This window comes from Ambystoma mexicanum, chromosome 11 (assembly GCF_040938575.1).
Source record: "Ambystoma mexicanum isolate Mex_15411 chromosome 11, UKY_AmexF1_1, whole genome shotgun sequence".
NCBI classification, from domain to species: Eukaryota; Metazoa; Chordata; class Amphibia; order Caudata; family Ambystomatidae; genus Ambystoma; species Ambystoma mexicanum.
Window position 1 is genome coordinate 1,405,450,576 of NC_090934.1, and position 25,932 is coordinate 1,405,476,507.

At 50.7% G+C, this 25,932-nt stretch overlaps 1 protein-coding gene across 3 annotated transcripts in view; it reads left to right on the plus strand.

Moving 5' to 3' along the window:
• ADAMTS17 (ADAM metallopeptidase with thrombospondin type 1 motif 17) overlaps window positions 1-25,932 on the plus strand; it is a 1,111,828-nt gene that overhangs the window by 922,842 nt on the left and 163,054 nt on the right. For all 3 annotated transcript variants that reach the window (XM_069625034.1, XM_069625036.1, XM_069625035.1), the window contains one exon: window positions 18,775-18,932. In XM_069625034.1, the coding sequence (XP_069481135.1) occupies window positions 18,775-18,932 (158 nt within the window). The remainder of the gene's footprint in view (window positions 1-18,774; window positions 18,933-25,932) is intronic.

Consider the following 25,932-nt stretch of genomic DNA (forward strand, 5'->3'; position numbering starts at 1 on the left):
ATCCTTGGATCTAATTAGCAACGGGAAGCAGAGAGGCTCAGCCTTAACCAGCAGCTCACAGTTGCAGAAAGATCTTAAGGAAAATGGGCAATCGTTATATAGTGTGCTGTGCTGCAATGTCAAATGCTCAAGGCTCTGGCAAGCAAATGCCTACGCCTCTGTGTTTTAGAAACTGGGTGGCTGCAGCATTTCGATTCTTTAATGCCCCTGACCACCTGCATTTGCCTTCTTGCATCATTGTCGCTCTGCAATCTGTATTGCCCTTCAATGCAATGTGGGGCTGGGGGGGGCTCTAGGAGACGCCCAGCCAATCAAGAAGCTCGGAATCTGAGCTTTACCCCATGGTAAAGACTTTGTTTCATAGACTCCTCGCAAGCTAGAGGCCACCAGCTTCAACCCTCTGCCCCAATTTACACCGCCATCACCTGGAACAGTCAGTGTTCAGGGGCTTCCCTGGCACAGCATTGGCCGGCACGGAAACCGAGAAAGGACAACGTGTAGTCCTATTCTCTTGTCCATTGTGGCCATCTTGTTTTGTAGCTTTTTTAGTTGAGAAACAGCAACCATGCCATTTCTCAACTTAAAAAAAACGAGTAGCATCCCAGAAAAGCATGCCAGCATACTTATAGCCGAAAAACCCACTGGGCAGAGGCCATTACCCGGTCTGGTAAGACCCATGGGCTCACATTAAGGCCCTCACTTCACTCTAGCCTGTAACTCAGCCATGGGCCATTACCAGGTCAGTAATGAGTAGCTAAGAGCGATACTGCGAGTGGCAATGTTGCCTGATAGATAACTGGCCATTTCAAAGATTGACCAATGCTTCTGCCCAGCACGGCGGGCAGTGTCAGTCTAATCCTAGTTAGTGTGGATGGGCGCCGGCACTGGTTCAGTTTCCATGCTTCGGAATAGTGGTTCGTGGAGCCAATCCACTACCTAGAAATGAGAGATTGCTTTGGGACTGATACAAAACCTCCCATAGTTTCCCACAGTTGGTAACAAGACACAAATCGTATGATAAATAACTTCCAAGTGATGCTCTCAAGCCAGGTAAAAATGCTCATGAGATGGGGGCAACTTCCAGCCTCACACTGGCTTAACGGGTTACCCCAGCTGCCACGGTGCAGGGGACCTCGTGCTGCCCTTGCCCAGCGGGGAGCCCAGTGGCGATGGTGGGGGCCTTCAGCAGGGCTTGCAGGGGAGCTCCCACATTTTGTGTTACGCCACTGCTACCTGACACATGAGGTCAGCCAGCCCTTTGCAGGTTGGCCATCTCAACTCTTCATCCTTCCATTGTTTCCATTGAGTTCCGTGAAAAACTGGCTACTGTTAAAATTACATTCCTTAGAAGCGAAAAGAATCCAGCATAAAGTGCTATATAACAATGGCACGTTATCTATGTAATGTGTATTATTAATAATAGAAATAATAACATTCACCTGCCACCCTTTCCCACCCTCAGCGGCCAGGCGGACGTGACAGGAGGGTTGGTCTCATGATGGCCTGGTCCACTCCTTATGCCCTTCACCCCCCTCTCTTGAGTTCACTGAAACTCAACTCCTTTCTCCTTCCCCAAGCACTGCCCCTCACCTGACTCCATGAACTCCTTCGGATCAGGTCGTGATAGACTTCTTGATTTCCTTCCAGCTCTCTATCCCTTCTTGATATATTAGGGGGGTTCCACCAGCCTAAACTTGAATCCCTTTAGGCTGACGTTCCCTGATCACCAGCCATGACCACCCGTTTCACCCTCTTGGCAACCCGCTGGGCTGCATCCTCCTCTCATGCCCTCTGCTCTTATTTATTCTTTCCGGAAGGTTCTGTCCTTCTGGCTGATCTTTAATAAATGTTAAGATCATGCTTCACGCCCTCCCTGCCACCATATTTATTTCATTGTGCAAATGAAAGTTGATACCTGACTCCATGGCACCTTACCTAGACGAAAACAGATGTGTGTGTCTCTCTGCCTCTCTCTTTCTCTCTCTCTCTCTCTCTCTCTCTCTCCCCTTGCCTACCTATACAACAGGCCTTCCTTGATTTCAACTCCGTACCTCCCTGCCCCCACTCTCTTTGAAGAATACTACCTTTGTGCACCTTTACACTCTCTGCCTTTGCCCTTTGCCCACCAGATCCTCTTCCTGAGATTCAACATCTCAAAGTAGATAAGTGCCCCCCACTTATGAGATTTGCAAAATGCTGCTACCCCGCTCACCCGTCCTCCTACAAATCCCTCTGCTACACTTTGATGACGTCAAACGCTGTGATGTCACGCATCGTATCTCCTTGCTACTGTCCCACCTTCGAAGACTGCATGAACTAGCTCCAACCTTCCCCCAAAATCCATCACCTGCGTCTCTCCCTCTTAGACCATTAAACCAAGTGCCATACCCGACCTCCACATATATTGTACCCCCTCCTCGCCCCACCACTCTGTCTTCATCTCATTACTCATTGGGTTTTATTTCGGTACATCATGGCTATCGTGGTTACACCAATCGAGGGCTTGCTCCATTCACTTCCTCACATTCCTTCTATATTTTGAGAAGGTGTTTGACCTAAAACTACCCCATCTTTTTTGCTGTTACTTTCTATCTGAAAAAGGGCTAATTCTAAAAATATTTGTTTTAATGATTCGGTAAAATCTAAGGCACTGATTGGCTCCAGCTTTTAATAAAGGAAGTGATGTCACCAGCAACGCCTGGCAGAGAATGGAATCTGTGCTGAGGCGCTATTCTTTTTGAAAGAAGACACAATGGAGTAGGGAGGCAAACTTTAATTCTGTGCCTCATTGAGGCATTTGTGAACCTCAGGACCGAGCCGGCAAAGAAGAACACCCCACTTTATCTCTGTGACTTTGGGCCATGGTGCAGGAGGTAGGTGTGAAATGTTCCCATGACTCACCACCACAGTTTGGGTCTGCAGAGCACAGCCTCTACAAGGCCCTAGAATAGTGGTTATCAAACTGCGGGCTGCCCCCCTGCCCCCCCGGGGCGGGCAAAGGATGTTCAGGTGAGGGGAGGGGGGCACGAGGTTCTTCCAAAAGGGATTAAAGTGACTGATTTTAATAGAAAATATAAGCATAAATGGCATCTGAGGGGGCCCAGCAAGAATATTTGTACTCAATTGGGCTCTGCATAAGAAGGTTTGAATACCACTGGCAAAGAAGCTCCTTTTAGTAGAGCAGGTGTGCAGTACAAAACAGGCCACTTATGTATAGACGCACGTGTGGGCAGCCCTCTCTGTGCAATATTAAGTCTTTAACCCCTTAACTGCTAGGCTATTATGCACGTCTATGCAAAAAAGATGAGCATACTCGTCCTTGGCACTAAGAACTCTGAACTCAGGGCGGATCCAGGTTTGCAGTCTGGAATTGCACCCATTCTCACGCAAAGAATACTAAATGGCACCTGTCACATCCGTGCATGGCAGAAGCCATTTCCATGATTCCCTGTGGCATCAGTTGGCTTTTTGCTGATGCAGAAATCCAGGTGGAGTTGAATTTGGAGTCTTGCATCTCCAGCGGCAGCAAGTTTCAATGCGGGTGGCAATGCATGCAGTTCTGACCCCCAGGGCAGATGGGGAGGCAGTAGCTGTTGGCGTGCCCCCCCCCTAGCCCCGAGGGACATCAGGACCAACACTGCACGGATTGCCATATAATGTGTGTTGCTAGGTCCGGAAAAGATCTGGGGCTAAGCTAATGCCTTGACAGTCAGGACGCGGGGCTAGCTAGCCTTTTGGTTGTAGCCCCTGAGCTTCTGTCCGGGGCTACAATCAAAAGACTGGGGCCTATAACCCCCCATCCCCCCCTAGCGAACGCCTCGAACGGTGAGGATGTGGGTCCTGGCAGTAAACCATCATCTGTCGTGGGTCACAGTGACACCCTTAGCGTTTAGTTTCAAAAATGTTGACAGCACCCCTGCATGGCAGAGTCTGAGTACAACGTGTTGTGTCTGAACACAAAACCTTCAGGCACTATTAGGGTGAATGGGTTATCCTACTGGCCTCACCCAGGGACCAATCAAGGGGTCTGGCTGACTCAATTCTGTCCCCTCTTTTTGAGGGGGAATGCATGTGAAGTCAGGCTCGCAACACTCGCATTCTGAGTGCTCAACCTCGAGCATGGGCCGGTTCTATGCAGGTTAACCAGGAGTCTTGCTGGTTATGTAGGCTCATTGCGAAGCTGCCCTTTGGAAGCCCAGGGAAGAGATCCATAGACCATGGTGGCTTTTACTTGGAACAGCATCTTCTTGGCAGCGAGACATAACTACAACTTCATCTTAGCCTGCAGTGATGAGCAGCCTTAGGCTCTCCGGAGGTTTCGGACTAAATATCCCCTCACCCTCAGCTGGCAAACTCCATGTTGCTTGATCACGGCAGTTGTGGTTACAAACATCTGGCCAGCCAAAGGTTGCAGACCCCAGTTTTAGAAAATGATCCAGGTGTTCCAAATGGTAGCCCTTTAACTTATCCCCGGATGGGTAATCCTGCTTATGTGATTGGTGGGTTTTTGAGCCTACTTGAGGAGGAAGGATAGCTCAGGAGCAACGTGTTTGTTTTGGAAACAAGACAATGCAACACAACACAGGTTCGAACCCCGATCCCGCGTTTAGAAGCCACTCGTTGGTATTAGGCATGTTATAAAAGAACAGTTATAATTACTTCTGTACTCAATTGTACATTCAATTTGCATACGTGCTCCCCCTTGGCAGTCTACAGCGGCCTCAGAAACCCTTGACCGGGTTGCGTGGTGGTACTTAAAGTCTAACTCTCCCCTCTCCAACTAATAAATGGCCTTTGCCAGGTTTTGTGGATTGGTTTTTGTCAGTAGGAGCTTTAAGTACTGATTCAGGGCTATATGCCATAAAGCCTGGCCATTGTAATTGTTTATTTGTAAAGTACTTATATACAAGTGAAGTGCTTCAATTACACTATTTTATTCCACTAGGTCTGCCCCAAGCCTCTTCAAATTGTGGTACTGATTTTGTTGCCACCACCTTTGCTACAGGCGGCTGCAGGCGTTCACCACGGTTTCCGAGAATGAGACCCGAACAGCCTCCACTAGACAGGGCACAGGTGTTGGACGGGCCAAGAAATGTACAAATCCCGCCCTATCGCTGTCTACCATGAAAATGACTCGCGTCTATTTCCACAAATAAAGTTGATGTCGACCATAGCTCCCAACCTTTTTTGTCACCAAGGTGGGTGAAATCACCCTATTTTCTTTTTGGCGGGTGAGAGGTCCATAGAAGTGAATGGGCGTACGAGGGACTTGGCGGGTGATTCATCTGCTTTCAAGGCGGGTGACACCTGCCAAAAGCGGGTGAGTTGAGAGCTATGAATTGTCGTCTGCCTTTTTTCAAAGACTCTGCACCAGATGGATATTCATCCATCACCTCAAGCACGTGTTTTGATGGTTTCCCTCAGTAGTTTGAAAGAATTCCGTCGTGTTCTGCCGAAATATCACTGACAACCAGGGCCGCCCTTAAGGGCAGCAGCGCCCTGGGCGAAATGGCGCCCCCCCCTCGCACACCGCGCGCCCTTGGTTAACAGGGGGCGGTGGGCGGGGCAAAAGGGGGTGGGGCCAGGATGGGCAACTTCATTATTATTTTTTTACCCCCCTCGCTTCTGCGAGGATGTTAAATAGGGCGCGTTAGCACCCCATTGTCACTGAATGAGCCTGCCGCCGCGGGTTCATTCAATGACAATGAGGCGCCTGCCACCAAGCCAGCTCGGGGGAGCCCTTGAAAGACTCCCCCGAGCTGGCGTGGTGGGGTGCTACTGGCACCTTTTCTTATGAAAAGTGCCCGCTGTGGAGGGGCGCATTTAAATGCACCCGTCGCCGCGGGCACATTTTACAATAAAAGGCCGCCTGCTGCGCCTTCTCCCACAACGCCAGCTCGGGGGAGCCCTTGAAAGACTCCCCCGAGCTGGTGTAGTGGGGGCAAAAGGCGCCCTGGGCGGCTGCCCGGCATCGCCCCCCTCCCTAAGGCCGGCTCTGCTCATAACCAAAGTTCTCCAGATGTGTCCACTGCTGCCTCTGGGCCATGAGCTGACGGGGTGATTTGTTGTCACTTTTTGCCCTCAGGCTGAAATGTGTTATTTTGTACAACTCGCGCTTCTTGACAGACATGAACTTTTGAAGTAAATTTGCAACTCCTTTGACTGAAATCCATAAATAAGTTTTAATGGTCGACAGGTCCCCGAGAGCACATATCCATCTAGATTCGTGGATGAAAGTGTTTGGCGCCGAGGGGGCCGTGGAGGGCAACATGGCGCCCCATAAATAAGGTTGGACGGTAACGGGAAGTGTATTGTTTTATGACTAAGTGTCTCCTTCCGGTTTATGACTGAGACATGTGTTCAGAGGATTCCAACATGGCAGCGCCCTCAGCGGAAGTCCATAAATCTCGAAACCTCAAGAGTCTCCCCTGAAGGCCTGTGTGCAGGAGCCGGTTCCTGCATGCCACAAGGTGGTGGTAACATCAAGCTTTGCCGTATGTCTGGGCGGGGGGCGGGTCCCCGAGGACCCGTGGATGAGGAAGCACGGAGCTCAAAGTCTGGGCAAGGTAAGCCAGTAGAGGACGAAGGGGAGCCCCTGATGCAGGGCTGGAAATACCACGCCCGCTAGAAGTAGCCTCTGTCCTCTGTGCCTTTTTTAAATGCAGGCTCTGTCACTTTCACAGAACACAACAACAGTCCTCTTTAGAGGATAGCTCAGGGGCAACGTGCTCGCCTTGGAAGTAAGAGATGTGGACCAACACATGTTCGATCCCCTGGTCTGCGCTTTGAAACCGCTTCAGTATTAAGCGCGTTATAAATAACAATGACATTTCTCTTGTTTGGCTGCATTTTTCCTTCCTAAATAATGACTGGTTAAAAGAGGTTGTCCACTTGTATGCTTCACGCATACTAGACTGCGGTATTTTGATTTTGTAAAGGGCGAGCTGCTGCAATGCCAATAAAATAAGCTGCTGGTTTCAGGGTTTACCAATATAGATGGCAAAGCACTGGGCACACATTTGCAAGGCATTGGATTAAGGTGCAACAATACAGCTAGACCACGTGGTGGCGAAAACAGTGTGTCACTCTGTTTTAGCTCATCAGTGTCGCAATGCGACACCTGTTGTGGCGAAACTATTGGCATAAGACTGTAGCAGGAAGGCAGGTGGGTAGGCGGAGAATTACTCAGCCTGTAGCAAAGCTTGAACTGGCCTATGGGGCAGTAGGCCCATGGGTGAACCAAAAACACAAAATGGTGGTGTGGGCCCGTTTTTTTGGTCAAAGTGGGCCACTTTTTTGGCCAATGTGGGCCTGTTTGATGAGTTACTTCACCATGCAGCTAGTAGTTTTGCCCAGTGTTGATGAATAAATATTCCTTCAAATGCAGAATTTGCATCACATTTTGTCCCAAAACTCCCCCTTGGGTGCTATTCAAACAGTGCCGCAAAAGGAATGAATTGCCGTTTGCAACTGTGAGACACTTTTTCATTGGTGCCCGAGGCAATTTTATGGCCCAGTCCGACCCTCCCTCTAGCTCACAGGTGCACAACATATGGCCCGCGAGCCAGTTGCGGCCCGCCATGCTGTTTTGTCCGGCCCGCAAGGTACAAAGACTTCCCTAATTGAGTGCAGCTCACAAGCAGCATCGGCCGCCCTCCATTAGGAAAGTCTTTGAAACTCTTCCAGGCAGGACAAAACACTGGCCCTCATTGGCTCAGCACACACGCACCACGTAGCTCCTACGAGTCATGTAGTGCATGTGTGCTGCACCAATGGAGGGCCAGCACTACAGCTGGCGTGGCCAGTAAGGCTTGATGATGGAAGGCATTTCAGCCTTACCACGCCCACGCCAGCCGTAGTGCCAGAGACCTCGCCAGCGTTCCAGCTAGCCTGCCTTCCAGCACATCCGGTAAGTGGTCTGTTTGTTTGTGTTGGTGTGTCGGGTCTGTTCTGCCTGTATGTTTGTGCGGTGTATGTTGAGATGCATGGTGGGGGGGTGTCTGGTCTGCATGAATGTTTGTTTTTGTATGTTTGTGCGGTGTATGTTGAGATGAGGGGGTGGGGAGTGTCGGTTCTGCATGAATGTTTGTTTTTGTATGATTGTGCAGTGTATGTTGAGATGCGGGGGGGTGTCAGGTCTGCAAGAATGTTTGTTTTTGTATGTTTGTGCAGTGTATGTTGAGATGCGGGGCTGGGGGCGTGTCGGGTCTGCATGAATGTTTGTTTTTAAGTGTGAGTGTGGTGTATGTTGAGATGCGGGGGTGGGGAGTGTCGGGTCTGCATGAATGTTTGTTTTTAAGTGTGAGTGTGGTGTATGTTTATATATGGGGGTGGGGGATGTCAGGTCTGCATGAATGTTTGTTTTTGTATGTTTGTGTGGTGTATGTTGAGATGCGGGGGTGGGGATGTCAGGTCTGCATGAATGTTTGTTTTTAAGTGTGGGTGCGGTGTATGTTGAGATGTGGGGGGGGAGTCGGCACTGCCTGAATGTTTGTTTTGGAGTGTAAGTGTGGTGTATGTTGAGATGCAGGAGTGGGGGGTTCGGGTCTGTATGGGTACATGTTTGAGAGTTTGTGTGCTGAGTTGGGAGGTTGAGGGGGTTCAGGTCTGTATGGGTGCATGCTTGAGAGTTTGTGTGCTGAGTTGGGGGGTGGGGGTATGGGTCTGTATGGGTGCATGCTTGAGAGTTTTTATGCTGAGTTGCGGGGTGGAGGCTTTGGGTCTGTATGGGTGCATGTTTGAGAGTTTGTGTGCTGAGTTGGGAGGTTGGGGGGGTTCGGGTCTGTATGGGTGCATGCTTGAGAGTTTTGTGTGCTGAGTTAGGGCGTGGGGGGTACGGTCTGTATGGGTGCATGCTTGAGAGTTTGTATGCTAAGTTGGGGGTGGGGCTTTGGGTCTGTATGGGTGCATGTTTGAGAGTGTGTGCTGAGTTGGGAGGTTGGGGGGTTCAGGTCTGTATGGGTGCATGCTTGAGAGTGTGTGCAGAGTTGGGGGTGGGGGGTACGGGTCTGTATGGGTGCATGCTTGAAAGTTTGTATGCCGATTTGGAGGGGTGGGGGCTTTGGGTCTTTATGGGTGCATGCTTGAGAGTTTGTGTGCTGAGTTGGGAGGTGGGGGGGGTTCAGGTCTGTATGGGTGCTTGCTTGAGAGTTTGTGTGCTGAGTTGGGAGGTTGGGGGGTTCAGGTCTGTATGGGTGCATGCTTGAGGAGTTTGTGTGCTGAGTTTGGGGGTGGTGGGTACAGGTTTTTATGGGTGCATGCTTGAGAGTTTGTGGGCTGAGTTGGGGGTTGGGGGTACGGGTCTGTATGGGTGCATGCTTGAGAGTTTGTGTGCTGAGTTGGGGGTACGGGTCTGTTTGGGTGCATGCTTGAGAGTTTGTGTGCTGAGTTGGGGGGTGTGGGCTTTGGGTCTGTATGGGTGCATGTTTGAGAGTTTGTGTGCTGAGTTGGGGGGTGGGGGGTACGGTTCTGTATGGGTGCAGCATGCTTGACAGTTTGTGTGCTGAGTTGGGGGGTGGGGGGTACGGGTCTGTATGGGTGCATGCTTGAGAGTTTGTGTGCTGAGTTGGGAGGTTGGGAGGGGTTCAGGTCTGTATGGGTGCATGCTTGAGAGTTTGTGTGCTGAGTTGGGGGGTGGGGTGTAAGGCGTCTGTATGGGTGCATGCTTGAGAGTTTTTATGCTGAGTTGGGGGGATGGGAGCCATGGGGCATAGTGTTTGGTTGGGGGTGGGAGCCATGGGGCATAGGGTTTGGTTGGGGTGGGAGCCATGGGGCATAGTGTTTGGCTGGGGGTGGGAGCCATGGTGCATAGTGTTTGGTTGGGAGTGAGGGGGCCATGGGGCATAGTGTTTGGTTGGTGGTGGGAGCCATGGGGCATAGTGTTTGGTTGGGGGTCAGGGGGCCATGGGGCATAGTGTTTGTTTGGGGGTGAGGGGGGCCATGGGGCATAGTGTTTGGTTGGGGGTGGGAGCCATGGGGCATAGTGTTTGGTTGGGGGTGAGGGGGCCATGGGGCATAGTGTTTGGTTGGGGGTGAGGGGGCCATGGGGCATAGTGTTTGGTTGGGGTGAGGTGGGCCATGGGGCATAGTGTTTGCTTGAGGGGTAGGGGCCATGGGGCATAGTGTTTGGTTGGGGTGAGGGGGCCATGGGGCATAGTGTTTGGTTGGGGGTGGTGAGGGTTCCATGGGGCATAGTGTTTAGTTGGGGCTGAGGGGGCCATGGGGCATAGTGTTTTGTTAGGGGTGAGGGACATGGGGCATAGTGTTTGGCTGGGGGTGGGAGCCATGGTGCATAGTGTGTGGTTGGGGGTGATGGGGCCCTGGGGCATAGTGTTTGCTTGAGGGGTGGGGGCCATGGGGCATAGTGTTTGGTTGGGGGTGATGGGGCCCTGGGGCATAGTGTTTGGTTGGGGGTGGGAGCCAAGGGGTATAGGGTTTGGTTGGGGGTGAGCGACATGGGGCATAGTGTTTGGCTGGGGGTGGGAGCCATGGGGCATAGTGTTGGTTGGGGGTGGGAGCCATGGGGCATAGTGTTTGGTTGGGGGTTGGAGTCAAGGGGCATAGGGTTTGGTTGGGGGTGAAGGACATAGGGCTTAGTGTTTGGTTGGGGGTGGAAGCCAAGGGGCATAGGGTTTGGTTGGGAGTGAGGGACATGGGGCATAGTGTTTGGTTGCGGGTGGGGGCCATGGGGCATAGTGTTGCACTTCTAGAGTGAACCCAACAATAAAGCTAAAACAGGCACAGTTAGGAGATGTACAGCCTTTGCTTTTTGAGGAAACCTGACTCAACGAAGACCATACTCCTCTTGGGCAACCCAAACAGCAAAGTATAGCAATCCAAAATAATGGAATGTCCAATCAAGGGTCAATAAAATATATATAATTTAATTAATGTGAGAAAAATAAATAGAAATAAATGATAACAATGGAAAATGTGTAGTACAAAATGTAAGTCTGAAATACAAATAAAAATCGTTACACCTCAAAAACGTATTCTTTTTCCATGTATTTAATACAAATTGGGGGTTGAAAAAGCCTCCTGCAATGCCCCACCTACCACCCCGCCCACATTTACTTTTCGGCCCACCATAGCCATCATGTAAGGTTCTTTCGGCCCTCTGTCAAAATCAGTTGGGCACCCCTGCTCTGGCTGTTGTTTGGCTATTGCAAATAGAACAGCCATGTTGGAAAAGAAACATTCCCAGCGTTCCCCAAGGGGAAGGATTGTTCAATATAGTGAGGCATCGAGGGCTAACATCATTACTTTGCCAAGATCATTCTTATTTATTGTATGAGTTGATAACTCACGATTAAAGCGCTGTCCTCTCCTCTGACATGAGGGCTCCACGCACTTATGAAGTTCGAACGCCATGACAGAGTTTAGAAGCTTTATAAAACTACAAGAACACAAATTATTATTATTATTATTATTATTATTATTATTATTATTATTATTATTATTATTATTAAGATTGCTATTATTGCTACATTTACCATAACATAAAGTGCAGTTGTAGCACTTTCACAAACACACACATTGCTTTTGCACTGAACAGCGCAGACACATACGCATAATGTCCCCAGTACCGCACACCAATAGCATTACACCCACACATCGCTGCCCCGGCACTGTAAACGCGAGCGTGCGCATACACTAACTCCAGCACCACACTGCATTTGTATTCATTTGAAGAACAGGGATGTCAATTTCAATCAGAAGTGACTTACAGTGACTTACAGTGACTTACAGTAACACATTGACTGATGGCAGCCGCATTGCACAAAGGGGTGCTCGTAAAATAGCACAAAGATGAGAACACGCGGTGAGCGAGTTCTTGAGGGTGTGAATATAGTGTGACATAGACCAGTGGCAAGACAGAACAAGCATTGGCAATGCCAACAGTTTGGGCTTTTGTGGAGGCATGGTAAAGGCACTTTCCAGGCACTTCCGCATTGGTACTAACTGGCCATTGATGGTAGCAGGTGCAAAATGGTGCGAGTACCTGGGGATCTAATAGAGTACCTGTGTCAAGCTGATTGGCCCGAGAGGACCGCGTACCTGTAGTCTTGGTGGTTGGTCTCGCAGAGGTCGCCAGTCTGGAGTCCAGGAACCGATGAGATAGCGGCACGAGGAATCAGCCTCTCCACCACCCAAAAGAGGAACTGGGTGAAGGATGGACCAACCCCCAATGTCACGAAGGCACTCTCCCAGGTAAGCGTGACAAGAGGATGTAGGCTCAGATGGATGGAACCATAGTCCAGGTAGAGCTTGTAGTCAAGACCATGAATCTTCCGAGAACCTCAGTGCAGCGACAGTTGATAGATAGACCAGTGTAGCAGAAAGGTATTCGCAGTAGGCAAAAGGAGCTTGGCTGGTGCAGATGGTTCCAAAGGTACACAGGATGAGATTCGGAGTCAGGCAAGACAGGAAAGAGTGAGGACAGTTGGAACTAGCAGTCTGGCCAATTAGAGAACTGTAGGAACGTGCCCAAGATGGAACAGGGGGAATGCAGGCTAGTGTGGGATAAGACCCATCTACTCAATGATGACTCAGGACAGAACTCCGGAATGGGCTGAGGGAAGACTGACCCAGGGCAGAACCCAGGTAGTAGCTGGAGGCTGGCTGGCCCAGGGCCGGACCCAGGTGATGATTGGAGGCAGGCAGGTCCAGGACAGGACCCGGGTAAGGACTGGAGTCAGGCTGGCCCAGGGCAGGCCACAGGTAGGACTGGAGGCAGGCAGGCCCAGGACAGGCCACAGGTAAGGACTGGAGGCAGGCAGGCCCAGGACAGGCCACAGGTAAAGCTGGAGGTAGGAAGGCCCAGGACAGGCCACAGGTAAGGCTGGAGGTAGGCAAGCCCAGGACAGGCCACAGGTAAGGCTGGAGGTAGGCAGGCCCAGGACAGGCCACAGGTAAGGCTGGAGGTAGGCAGGCCCAGGACAGGCCACAGGTAAGGCTGGAGGCAGGCAGGCCCAGGACAGGCCACAGGTAAGGCTGAAGGCAGGCAGGCCCAGGACAGGCCACAGGTAAGGCTGGAGGCAGGCAGGCCCAGGACAGGCCACAGGTAAGGCTGGGCAGGAACAACGAGGTGAGCAAAGCGAACCGCGTTGAGACGCGGCCCGCTTTGACTCGCGGCCTCTTTTATGGGCCGCCGGCGCCCGAGAGGCCTGGAACGCAAACCGTTCCATTTCCGGGCGCCGGCGAACCCAGAGCGAGGCTTGGGAGGCAAGCCCCCACGGCGCATGCGCGGAACCGAGAGAGAGGGCCTCCGCGCATGCGCCGAAGGCCGCCGGCCCCGTAACCCGTCGCTCCCCTCCCGGCGAGTCCCCAGACGCGAACTCGCGGGTAGACTCGCCAGGAGGAAATGGGAGCGGCAGACCCCAGTCTCCCGCGTGACATGACAACCTGGCAGATGCTGAATACTTATACACAAGTAACAACTGCTGGCTTTTCCAATGCTTGGACATCACGACTTCAGTCAAGTACAGTCACAGTGCTTATTAATCGAATAGCTGAAGGCAGCGATTTTTTTAATACACCGGTCACGCGTTTACTGCTCTTATTAAGCCATTAACTCTCAGAAGACTGCTTGGAAAAAACACTTGAGAGGAGTTTAAGGGAGGAGTCATACCGGCAACAATTTAGCATATATTTTATTGTCTACATTGACAAGTGCAATTGGGTGATCAGAGCCGTACTGATCCGCCTCCTTTCCCGTTTTGAGTAGTAGGGTGACTATGGCTTCTCTCATCATCACGGGGAAGGTGCTACAGTCCACCGCTACTTGACAGACCTTCAAGAGAAGAGGAGCTATGACATTGGCGTAGGTTTTATAGAATTAAATGGCGACACCATCCGGCCAAGGGGCCTTGGATCCCGCCAGATTCTTGATTGCCTCTAGATTTTCTGCAGCCGTAATGTCCAGACAGAGTTTCTCCCGATTCGCCAGAGTCAACCATAACAGTTCAATATCCTCCAGGTACTGCGGAATCTGAGCGGGTGTCACCTCCCTCCTGGCTGCGTACATGTCGCTGTAGAACAGTAGTAATCCCTCCACAATATCTGCGGTAGCGTGCCTACAATCATTGCTATCGTCCCTGATGACCTCTATACAGTCCCTCCTCCTCCTACCAACCACCAACATTCGTGCCAATAGCGCCCGTGGTATCTAGCCCTTCCCGTATTGACTGAACCTGATGATGCCTACCTAAAAATGGGATCTCCCTTGTCGCATTTTCTCTGCATTTTGACAATTCTTGCCATTGTCTTCCTGCTCCCAGTGTCCTGGTAAGTCTTCTCCAGCCCACCAAGTCTTTGTTCATTGGACTCCTGGTCTGCTCTAATGGCCCAAAGTATCCCCGCCTCTTTAGCTATGCAAACGCTCCGTATATAACTTTTAATGTATTCCCACAGCGTACCATATGATCCATTTATGGAGCAAGAAATGGTGCATTTCAACCCGTAGGTCATTTCTAAATCCATCATCCAGTGAGGCCTCCGGTTTAAACCTACACCCACCCTGGTTGCGCAGCGCGCCCAACCCTTTACCTTCCACCAATCGTGGAGAATGTTTAGCGTGCCCAGTGGTATCGTGCAACCCCCCCATTTGAGTCACCAGTAGTTTGGAGACACAGAAGAAAATCGATGCGGAATGCTGTGTTATGGACCCAGGAGAGAAACGTATATTCCTTGCCCCTGGGGTGGCGCAGTCTCATTGTATTCACTAGGTCATGCATATCACATATCCGTTTTAGTTTCTGAGCTGCCTTGGATTCCGCTCAGATACTACACAGGTTCTATCCATATCGGGGTCGAGGACGGTGTTGAAGTCCCCTCCTCACATCATCATGGAGTCATCCTCTGTTGTTAGAGCATCCAGTGCCCTATTATAGAAATCTGGGTTGCACGCATTAGGGGCATAACAAGTAAGTAAAGTGAGCAGGAACCCTTCGACATAGCCTTTTACTATGAGAAACCGGTCATTGGCCCTCATTACAAGTTAGCCAGCATGGATATAACGGTGCCAGTAAAACCATATCGGCACAGTTTTCCGGACTAGCTAACTACAAGTTCTGTGACTGTGTGGTGTTACACCCACCAGGTCTGACCTAGCGGGCGTAACGCCACCGGCCGCAGACGGACGCGGAAACACTGGGACCATTAACACATGGTGCCAGTGTTTCCACTTCCCCATTCCCGACTCCACGGGAATGGGGATTTACAGAATGCCGGCTCCGGAATTACAGGATCACTGGGGCTGTAATGCCCCGGTGATTCCGGCAAATCCTGAGCCAGTAAGTCCCCACGGGTCCTGCGGCAGCATGACAGTTTTATCTGCACGGCTACCGCCGGATTCGTAATGAGGGCTATTGTCTTGTTTTAACATGGCTTGCAGCCTGAACCCAAGGGAACTGTGTATTAAAATTGCCCCACAATCCGCGCATAAGAGGAACTGGATGAATAAAACCTATGGCACCCCCCACTGGCCAGCAAATGTCGATTCAGAGGCAGTTGTCAAATGTGTTTCTCGAAGAAAGGCTACATTGACCTTATGCCGTTTCATGTTTAGCAACATTTTTCTGGCCTTATGCGTGTGATTACTACCTCTGATATTCCAGGTGGTCAATGTAATCGATATTTCGGAGTGGAGCATCCCTCTGCTCACGCTTGACAAGAAGGTAGTTCATGCGATTGTATCTCCTGCCACCCACCCCCATCAATGCAAGTTCTACATCACATCTGTACTGTCAATGGGCCTCATAACGACCCAGGCGGTAAGGGGTTTACGCCAGCGTAAACAGCGGCGACCCTTACCGCCTGAGTACGAGGTCCCTTAGCGCCATGGCGGATTTAACACCTGCTTTTAGCAGGTGTTAAAATCCATGGCGCTAAGGGACCATGGAGTTAATTACGCCACCGTAATTTACGGTGGCGTAATTAACGCCTTCCCCACTCCCATTATGCCCTATGGGGCAAAAATGGGAATGGGGAAGGGTAAATGGGGATTGGGGACTTACCGCCCCGCCAAGGTCGGAATGGGGCGGTAAGTCCGCCAACCACCATGGCGTAAAGGTAGTTTACGCCATGGTGGTAAAGTCACGGCCCAGGCGGTAACTTACCGCCTGGGTCGTAATGAGGCCCAATGTGTCTTAAAGAACTTCCTTCAGACATGAACATAACAGTGGTCGGCACGAGGTCCCCTTTCTTGACCCCCATATGCCTGCCCACCTCAAAAAACATGAAATCAGAACAAGCCCCTAACCCCCGAACCCCCGCACAGAGAGGCAACCCCAACCCACCTGGTATAATCCACTCCCCACCATCTCCAACAAAAACTATGCGCCACGCTCATTCGGCCAAGATGGCAGCATTATCGTAAATGCATGCCAATGCTCAGTGCATTATCCTTTCATGCGTGACAGTACGATGTTTACCAGCCCACCCACTCAACCATCTTCAAGTGCGAACACTTCTGCAGGACCCCAGACCAGTTATGGAAGGCACCCGCTCGGTGAAGGCAGATACCGATTCAGGCGAGGTGAAAAATGTTACCTTGCCGTCGTGTGGCACCTATAGCTTAGCTGGCAACAGCATTGAGTACTTGACGTTTTTTTCTCAGAGCACTCGATTCACTCCTGCCAAAGTTTCCTGGATGCCTGGACCGCTGCAGAGAAGTCTGCGAAACCCTTTATTCGGTCCCCGTCGTAAAATAGGTCCCCCTTTAACCTAGACAGCCTGAGAAAGGTATCTCGATCTCTGTAGTTCAGGACCCTGGCTGTAATGGACCTTGTGGTGGAGGGGAGCGCTCCTGGGATGGGCCTGGCATCGGAACTCTAAAACGCACACTCTACTATGAACAGGGGCAATAATAGCTCATTCTGATCAACTATTTCTCTACAGTTTTTTGTCCACTAATTTTTCTATGTGACCCGACACCTGTGTTTCTCCTACTCCTACCAGGCGTATGATATTCTTCCAAGACCGACCCTCCAGGTCCTCATTTGTAGCAATCACCTCCTTCAGAGAGTCTTCCAGTATTTGAACTGTAGAGGAGGTTCTGACGGATGTATCTTCCAGGGCTGATATTCAGTTTTCTGCCTCCTCTATCGGAGCGCCATGTTTATTTATTTATTGGACATTTGTATGGTGTCTATACACAGGTGTTTCCAGGTGCCATACGACAAATTAGGGGTGGGGCATCGGAAAAGAAAACTACAAAAACAACAATAACGGTTATATTGGCCTTGTGACAATCGTACCGTGCAATTGCAAAAAAGGTGGCAGGTGCGCAGTGGGTGGGGGGTTGGCGAACGAGAAGTGTCGTGGGGCGCCCAAAAAAGCACAGGGTGAGCAAGTGATTGGGGGGCCAAGGCGGCAAGTGCCAGGGGAAATAGAGGGGTAAGGGAGGATGAGTGCCATGGACAGGGTGGGCTATGTTGGGCTAGTCAGGGGAAGGGTGGCCGAGGGCTAGTGCTGGCAAGGGATGCTGGGAGGACTGGTAGGGGGGTGGTGTGGACCCTGTATGACCCAGTAGGGACCAGGCCCCGGTCTCAGCGGCAGAGGGATGTTAGCACAGGAGGGTGAGAAGGAAGGAAGAGGAGAAAAGGAAAGTCTTGAGAAGTTTCTGGAACTTAAGGAGATCCCGCTCAAGTCTGAGGGGGGCAGGGAGACTGTCCCAGAGGGATGAACCAGCCGAGGAAAGGGATCTACCTCCCACTCTCTGCTTGGAGAAAAGTTTGACCTGCAGAGAGTTTGAGCCAGAGAACGGAAGAACTCTAGCAGGGAGGTAATCAATCTTAGGTGGCTAAAAACAAGGTTACCAAATAACTCCATGTCATTGGATTAAACCCTATTTCAGTTCTGGGCTTTGCATTTACTTTAATTTCACCTAAGCCCATTGCATTCAATTGAAGTGACCCAAGACTACAAGTCCCAGAATGCAGTTGGTAAAGAAAATAAATGCTCCGCGCCTTGACATAGTGCCTCAGAGAATGTGGAGGCATCTGGATATTTTGCTGGAAAAAAATCACGAAAGGTAAAAGATGTTTTTAAGAAAAAGCTCACCTTCCACCTCCAAATCAATTATAGCCCTTTTAAAATTTGGACTAAAACATGTAGGGTGCACCGGGCATTATCATACCATTTCTTTACTTTTTACGACCATATTCACCATTCTATATAGAGGATGTCCCTGTGCAAGTGTAAAGTTGTAATCAGAGCCTTAGTTACTATACACTAATGGCCCGATTCATGCAATATTTGCATGGTCCAAAGTGACATTGCACTGCCGACACAAGCCCTGATTCATGGAACTGTGCAAAGTGTATTTTTGCGGCGAATAGTCATTTCGTATACTGCATAAAATGACCCCTTGCACGGACTTCGCGCTGCAAAAATACACTTTGCACAGTTCCATGAATCAGAGTTTGTGTTGGCAGTGCAAAGTCACTTTTCAGCAGTGCAACGTCACTTTGAACCTAAGACTATTGCAATGCCCCGGCCGCAACACCTTGTCACATGTTGCACTATGCTTCCGCCTACCCTCTTCCCTGCCGAGACTACTCCTTTTTTCGGTGGACTTCTACCACTGGACCGTTACAGAGCCCCCGTGTAATGGCAGGCACCACCCTAACCTCTCTTTTTTTGGAGCTGTCATTCTTTGTTTTCTGTAAATGGCGACTAGGGCCCTGCAAGCCGCCAGCACGAGCCTGCCAGTGTTTCCTTTCAAGGGGCCTAATTGAATGCCACGCTGTGTTTTCTCTCTTTTTTTTCCAGCTCTGAAAGATTCCAGCAAGAAATCCATCAACAGTGACTGGAAAATCGAACTCCCGGGCGAGTTCCAGATCGCTGGCACCACCGTCCGCTACGTCAGGCGGGGTCTGTGGGAGAAAATCTCGGCCAAAGGACCTACCAAGACACCGCTTCACTTGATGGTAATTTAGGAATATTTCCATTATGTACTAAAAGTAAGACCTGCATGTTCTTGCCTCGGCCAACTACCCATCAGCCTCCTGCCCCAACAAAAACCACATTCCTGCACAAAACTACAGCCCACAGGCACTGCGTGCCAAACACCCGTGATTACAACGTGAAGGCACAGGGCATGCATGCATGAACTCACTGTGGCACCAAACAAACTCAATGCCAACCGTACACTTCCATGCTGTGCCAGGCAGCATGCTTTAATACCAGCTGGGGGCTTACCCACACACAGCACCTGTGTTCTTCTGAGAAGCGTGTATGAATGCTGCAACAACAGCTGGCTTCCCACCTATCTCTTGCAGCTCCAACAGCACCCAGGGCTTTAAGTGGGCCAGGGCTGGCCAGGTCCATCAGTCTCCAAAAACGGCTTCTGAGCCAGGGCCCCCTGACTTGCCCCAGCCACACCGACACCCCAGGCATCCCGTGTAGCGGTTGCACGGTTACACGGCTGCTTACAGGTGTCAGCACTTCGGTTAGAAAAAAGAAAAGGCATAGCCAGTGAACATAGGATAGCATAGGGGCAGTGAACGGAGGATAGCACAGGGGCAACGCGCTGGTCTTGTAAGCAAGACCACGCAGAGTAATAGTGGTTTGATCGCGGATCCGCCTTGGTATTAGGCGCCTTATAAAACAAAAAAAATCTATTAAATAGATTAAAGTAATTTACTTTAGAAAGAACACTTTTTGTGCATTTGTGTTTGCAGCACAACATGTCGAGTGCTACCTTTTCCCATGCCGCCACCACATCTATCACTCAGCATGTTAAATCACAAAAAAGTGACCAAATTCGAAATGTAGGCCTTGCAAAATCCCAGTTGGGTGTACAAAATACAGGTTTTAATCCGGAAAGTTGCCATTTCAAAAAGTCCTGTCCTAATACTGTGACGGTTAACGGCCCTTGACCTGTGCTTTAATGAACCACAGGTACCCATGGGGCAGAATGCTTTTTTCCGACTACCAGTTTGACATACACATCGGAAATGTATTTTCAGGGTTTTAGACAAGCTATTAGAATGGCTAAATTGGCACCACCAATTTATGATTTGGGCTTTCCAAGGCCAACAATAAGCGTGCATGAGTAACTGGAAATAGTTTGCAGAAATGGAACGATGCGTGAACTTTCTATAGTCCAGTAGACCTCTCCATCAGATTGTGCAGAGTGCAGTGATTGGAAAAGAGACATCCACTTGCAAGGTCCTTCCCCAAGCAGCATTTTCACTTAAAACTCCCTTGGTTGAAGACGTGGTGTGCATGGTATGCGGGTCTGGAAAGGCTGCCACATGCAAAGGACAATGACACCGCTGGAAGCCGGGAACAACACACACACACACACTTTCACTATAAACAGCCCGCATTTCTAGTTGATGGTTGCATTTAAAAATAAAACATATTCCCATGAAACTGTTGAATAGAAGTAACTTCCTAAAATGACTGATGTTCTTTTACAAACAATTTGAGGTGAACGATTTCAAAACGGACCCAATCAGACCGCAGTGTACGTTTTCCATTTACCCCAGTCAGGCTGAAAGTGTGTTCCGCAGGCTCTATGAAGTGTCCGGGAGAATTAATTACAGCTTCGAGGTTTCACCGGCTGATATTTAGATGGAGACACTACAAAATGCATTCTCAATGACCTGGTTAAACTGGTGCCAGCAAAATAGGTCAAGAGTTCCCCACTTTCCTGAGCCATCCCTCTCCTGCCTGCAGGATATAGGTTTAAAGTCACATAGAGCCTGAAACCTCCTTACCCTTCTGAGGTTAATACATTGAGGACCATTACATTGGGTGATACTAACACCTATTAGTGCAATGCTTACAGAGATAAAAATGTGTGATGAAGCACTATGCAAATAAAATGTTATGTAGGAACCCTTATATTTCGTTAATCTGGCAAATCCATTCATTGGTACATTCTCAGTCCCTTGCTCGATCAGTCGTGGCTGGGGTCTGCCCCACTGAGACGACCAATATAGAGAGAGCAGTGCTTTGCTCTGAGGGAGGCCTCGTCGCCACCTCGGTCCTTCGGTCGTGGCTGGGTCTGCTTCACTGGGACGCCCAAGATACAGCAGTGCTTTGCTCTGAGCGAGGCCTTGTCGCCCCCTCGGTCGTGGCTGGGGTCTACTTCACTGGGACGACCAACATAGAGCAGTGCTTTGCTATGAGTGAGGCCTCAATGCCCCCTCGGGCCTTCAGTCGTGGCTGGGGTCTGCTTCACTGGGACGCCCAACATACAGCAGTGCTTTGCTCTGAGCGAGGCCACGTCGCCCCCTCGGTTGTGGCTGGGGTCTGCTTCACTGGGACGACCAACATAGAGCAGTGCTTTGCTCTGAGCGAGGCCTCAATGCCCCCTCGGTCCTTCGGTCGTGGCTGGGGTCTGCTTCACTGAGACGACCAATATACAGCAGTGCTTTGCTCTGAGCGAGGCCTTGTCGCCACCTCGGTCCTTCGGTTGTGGCTGGGTCTGCTTCCCTGGGACGCCCAACAAACAGCAGTGCTTTGCTCTGAACGAGGCCTCGTCGCCCCCTTTGTCCTTCATTCGTAGCTGGGTCTGCTTCACTGGGACAACCAGCATACAGCAGTGCCTTGCACTGAGCGAAGCCTCGTCACCCTTTCTGTCGTGGCTGGTGTCTGCTTCACTGGGACCACCAACATACAGCATTACTTTGCACTGAGCGAGGTGTCATCGCCCCCTCAGTCCTTCAGTCGTGGCTGAGGTCTGCTTCACTGGGACAACCAACATACAGTAGTGCTTTGAGTGAAGCCTGGTCTCCCCCTCGATCCTTCGGTGGTGGCTGGGGTCTGCTTCTCTTGGACGACCAACATAAAGCAATGCTTTATTCGGAGCGAGGCCTCGTCGCCCCCTCGGTCCTTCGGTCGTGGCTGAGGTCTGCTTCACTGTGACGACCAACATAGAGCAGTGCTTTGCTCTCAACAAGGCATTGTCCCCCCCTCAGTCCTTCGTTCGTGGCTGAGTCTGCTTCACTGGGAAGACCAACCTACAGCAGTGCTTTGCTCTGAGCGAGTCCTCGTCGCCGCCTCGGTCCTTCGGTCGTGGCTGGGTCTGCTTCACTGGGACGTCCGCCCCCTCTGTCCTTCATTCGGGCTGGGTCTGCTTCACTGGGACAACCAACATACAGCAGTGCTTTGCTCTGAGCGAGGCCTCGCCGCCCTTTCTGTCTGTGGCTGGCGTCTGCTTCACTGCAACCACCAATATACAGCATTACTTTGCACTCAGCGAGGTGTCATCTCCCACTCAGTCCTTCAATTGTGGCTGAGGTCTGCTTCACTTGGACAACCAACATACAGCAGTGCTTTGCTCTGAGTGAAGCCTGGTCGCCCCAGCGATCCTTCGGTGGTGGCTGGGGTCTGCTTCTCTGGGACGACCAACATACAGCAATGCTTTATTCTGAGCGAGGCCTCGTCGCCCCCTCAGTCCTTCGGTCGTGGCTGGGGTCTGCTTCACTGTGACGACCAACATAGAGCAGTGCTTTGCTCTCAACAAGGCCTCGTCACCCCCTCGGTCCTTCGTTCGTGGTTGGGTCTGCTTCATTGGGAAGACCAACATACAGCAGTGCTTTGCTCTGAGCGAGGCCTCGTCGCCCCCTCAGTCGTGGCTGGGATCTGCTTCACTGGGACGACCAACATAGAGCAGTGCTTCGCTCTGAGTGAGGCCTTGTCGCCCCCTCTGTCCTTCGTTCGTGGCTGGGTCTATTTCACTAGGACAACCAACATACAGCAGTGCTTTGCTCTGAGCGAGGCCTCGTCGCCCTTTCGGTCATGGCTGGCGTCTGCTTCACCGGGACGGCCAACATACAGCATTATTTTGCACTGAGCGAGGCGCCATCGCCCCCTCATTCCTTCATTCGGTCGTGGCTGAGGTCTGCTTCACTGGGACAACCAACATACAGCAGTGCTTTGCTCTGAGCGAGGCCTCGTCGCCCTTTCGGGCGTGGCTGGCGTCTGCTTCACTGGGACGACCAACATACAGCATTACTTTGCACTGAGCGAGGCCTCATCGCCCCCTCAGTCCTTCAGTCGTGGCTGAGGTCTGCTTCACTTGGACAACCAACATACAGCAGTGCTTTGCTCTGAGTGAAGCCTCATCGCTGCCTCGATCCTTCAATGGTGGCTGCAGTCTGCTTCACCGGGACGACCAACATACAGCAGTGCTTTGCTCTGAGCGAGACTTCGATGCCCCCTCGGTCCTTCGGTCGTGGCTAGGGTCTGCTTCACTGGGATGACCAACATACAGCAGTGCTTTGCTCTGAGCGAGGCCTCAGTCGCCCCCTCGGTCTTTCGGTCGTGGCTGTCCAATAAAAGCGCATGGCGAAGTGCAGAAGTGAGGGCCCGCAGAGAAAGCAAGCTTACCCCAGGCCCTCTCAATGGGAAACGGTTGTACAAACAATGGAGGAAAACTTGACTGCTGCCTCACATTGTGACCTCCATTCGAAATCAGTTATGCAGGAGAAAAAGAAGAAAAAAAAATTACACGTGGCAATAAAGTTACAGTAAATTGGTTTCACATGGCGGCCAGCTTGAGCTTTGCAAGCTGCTGTGCTGGGCTGAGATAATAAAGTTCCCTTTAAGAGTTGTGAGTTGGGCATTTCTCCAGATGGTGTGTGTTCTAGGTATATTTCTTGGGATACTTGACTATTGGAATAGCTGAGGTTCGGCTATAAGATTTTTATGGTGTTTAAGGTGAGTGAGAGGGCTTTTGAGCCAGCCATAGACCCTAACCATTAGAGGCCTACGTCATGGCCTCTAGGAAGATGGGAACATTCCCACCTCGCAAGGGCCTCTGGGTCCAATATGACCTTTCAGAGCCCAAAGTTTGGTGGGCCTAAAGGTACTTGGAAAATATCCGTACAAGTAAGGGCCCTGAACCCCTGTTGAGGGAGCATTGGGGCATGTGCACCAAACACCAGCAAAGTTACATGGTGGGTTTAAAAGTGTGGAAAATAAACTCTTCCACCTGAAACAAGAAAGCAGAATTTGCCATTTCAGCCAAGTCAGATACAGCACAGCGCCAAGCGTCTTAAACTGCCAGGCTATTATGCAAGTCTATGCAAAAAGGACCAGGATACTCGTCCTTGGCACTTAAGGGGTTAAACTCACTAAAGCGTTGCTGAGGTTTGCTCCACATGCCCAACGCTCCAACCACAAGGGTCCGCGCTATACTGCGCTGATGATCCGTAATAAGAGTGAAACGTTAATTCTAACAGGCTCAGGGGCATGACCCCCGTCAGATGGTCCAGGGACCGTGACAGGCTGCCCCAATGGTAGGGTGAAGGACTTGGGAAGGTCCGTCTCTACCCCTCCTGAATGTGCCGTGTTGAATGAACATGGCGCCACTGCCTGTCACACCATTGCCGGCTGTTCCAATGCTGGCCCAAGTTCTTTTTGTTTTACTGCAGAAATCCCAGCATCCTGAGCCGCCACCGGTGAATGCCGCGATCAGAGGCAAGGAGCCAGTGGTCACCAGAAAGTCTCTGCAGAACTGCCTGCCACGCCGAACCAACCATACTCACTACTGCAGATAACAGAGGCATAGCGGAACAACCATGCTTTCCCAAGTGCCTACTGTAATTCAAATGTGTGCGGGAAAAGGGGGCAGGGCCAAAAGGAGCGCATCAAGCTACGCCACATGAAAGCACACCCCGCCTCCCCAGGGGGAAAAGACTGCCATACACAGGCCCGTAGGGTAATATGGGGAGACCGACCAAAGGAGGGCTATAAAAGACCGGCCCACGAAGAGCAGAGTGAGGGGTGTTCGGGTTAGAGAGGTGGACCAAAAGACCAGGTGGAGGAAGGACGGGCGTTTGTGCCGGGCATTGAGGCAGAGATTATTATAGGGAGGGGAGAGATTGAGTGGAGATGAGAGAGCAGAGGGAAGTGTGAACATCAAAGCGAGAGATGAGGAGAGTGGCTGTATTCAGCAAAAGGAGGATTAGAGAGAGAGAGGTAGAAAGATAATACGATTTGTTATTTATAACGCGCTTAATACCCAGAGGTTTCTAAACGTGGACTCAGGGATCGAACCTTTGTTGCTCTGTGTCGTCTTGCTTCCTAGGCGAGCACTTTGCCCCTGTGCTATCCTCCCGATAATTGAAAAAAGAGGAGAATAAGAATAGTAAGATCAGGCAACGGAAAGCGCAAGAAGAGAGACATAGAGGAGCCAGATACCTCTTAAGGCACAAAGAAACCCCGTCTTCCAGAAATGGGCCTAGGCTAGTGTTACGATAGGGAAGCCAATACAGGATCCCTGCTGGGAACTACATAGATAAGGCTAGAGCCTTCAAGCCATCACCATAGGCAGTCATTGGATAGTAGGTGTTACCTACCTATAGCTACCATTATGGGGACACCTGGGCCAGGGAGTGGGAGCCCTAGGAAGACAATAGAGGAATGGCCATTAGTTGCCCCAAAATCTGCGACCTTCAAGACCAGCCTGAACTCGTATTTTGTTTTATAAAGAAAACCCTTGTGAACAACACTCTGGAGTCCGGGAATTCGTAAGAGCCATCTTTGACAGTATGTAGTAGTCTGAATCCTTGAGAACATTTTGTCTTAGATTTAAAAATGCTATGTGTAAAATAGCCCTGCCCTATTGACAACACATTTTCCTGAAGCTAAGGCTTGATATTTGAGCTAATATGAATGCCCGCAATAGTCACCCACCTGGCTCGAAACTGGAGGTGAACTTCCATTGATGGCCACTAGGTAGCGCTGTCCATGACTTGCTTGAAATGGCTAATTGAGCTTTTGCATTTCAGGGGGAAGGTTTTCTTTCAAGCCTTTGCTGGATTTTGCTGTGTACACACACACACATACACACTTACAGCCTAACACACAGGACTATTGGGGTAGTAGGTTTTAGGCATCTCTGCCCCCATCTAGTTCCAAACATTTCCGGGCATGTGTTTTCATAACCGCTGGCTCTGGGGCCTGAGG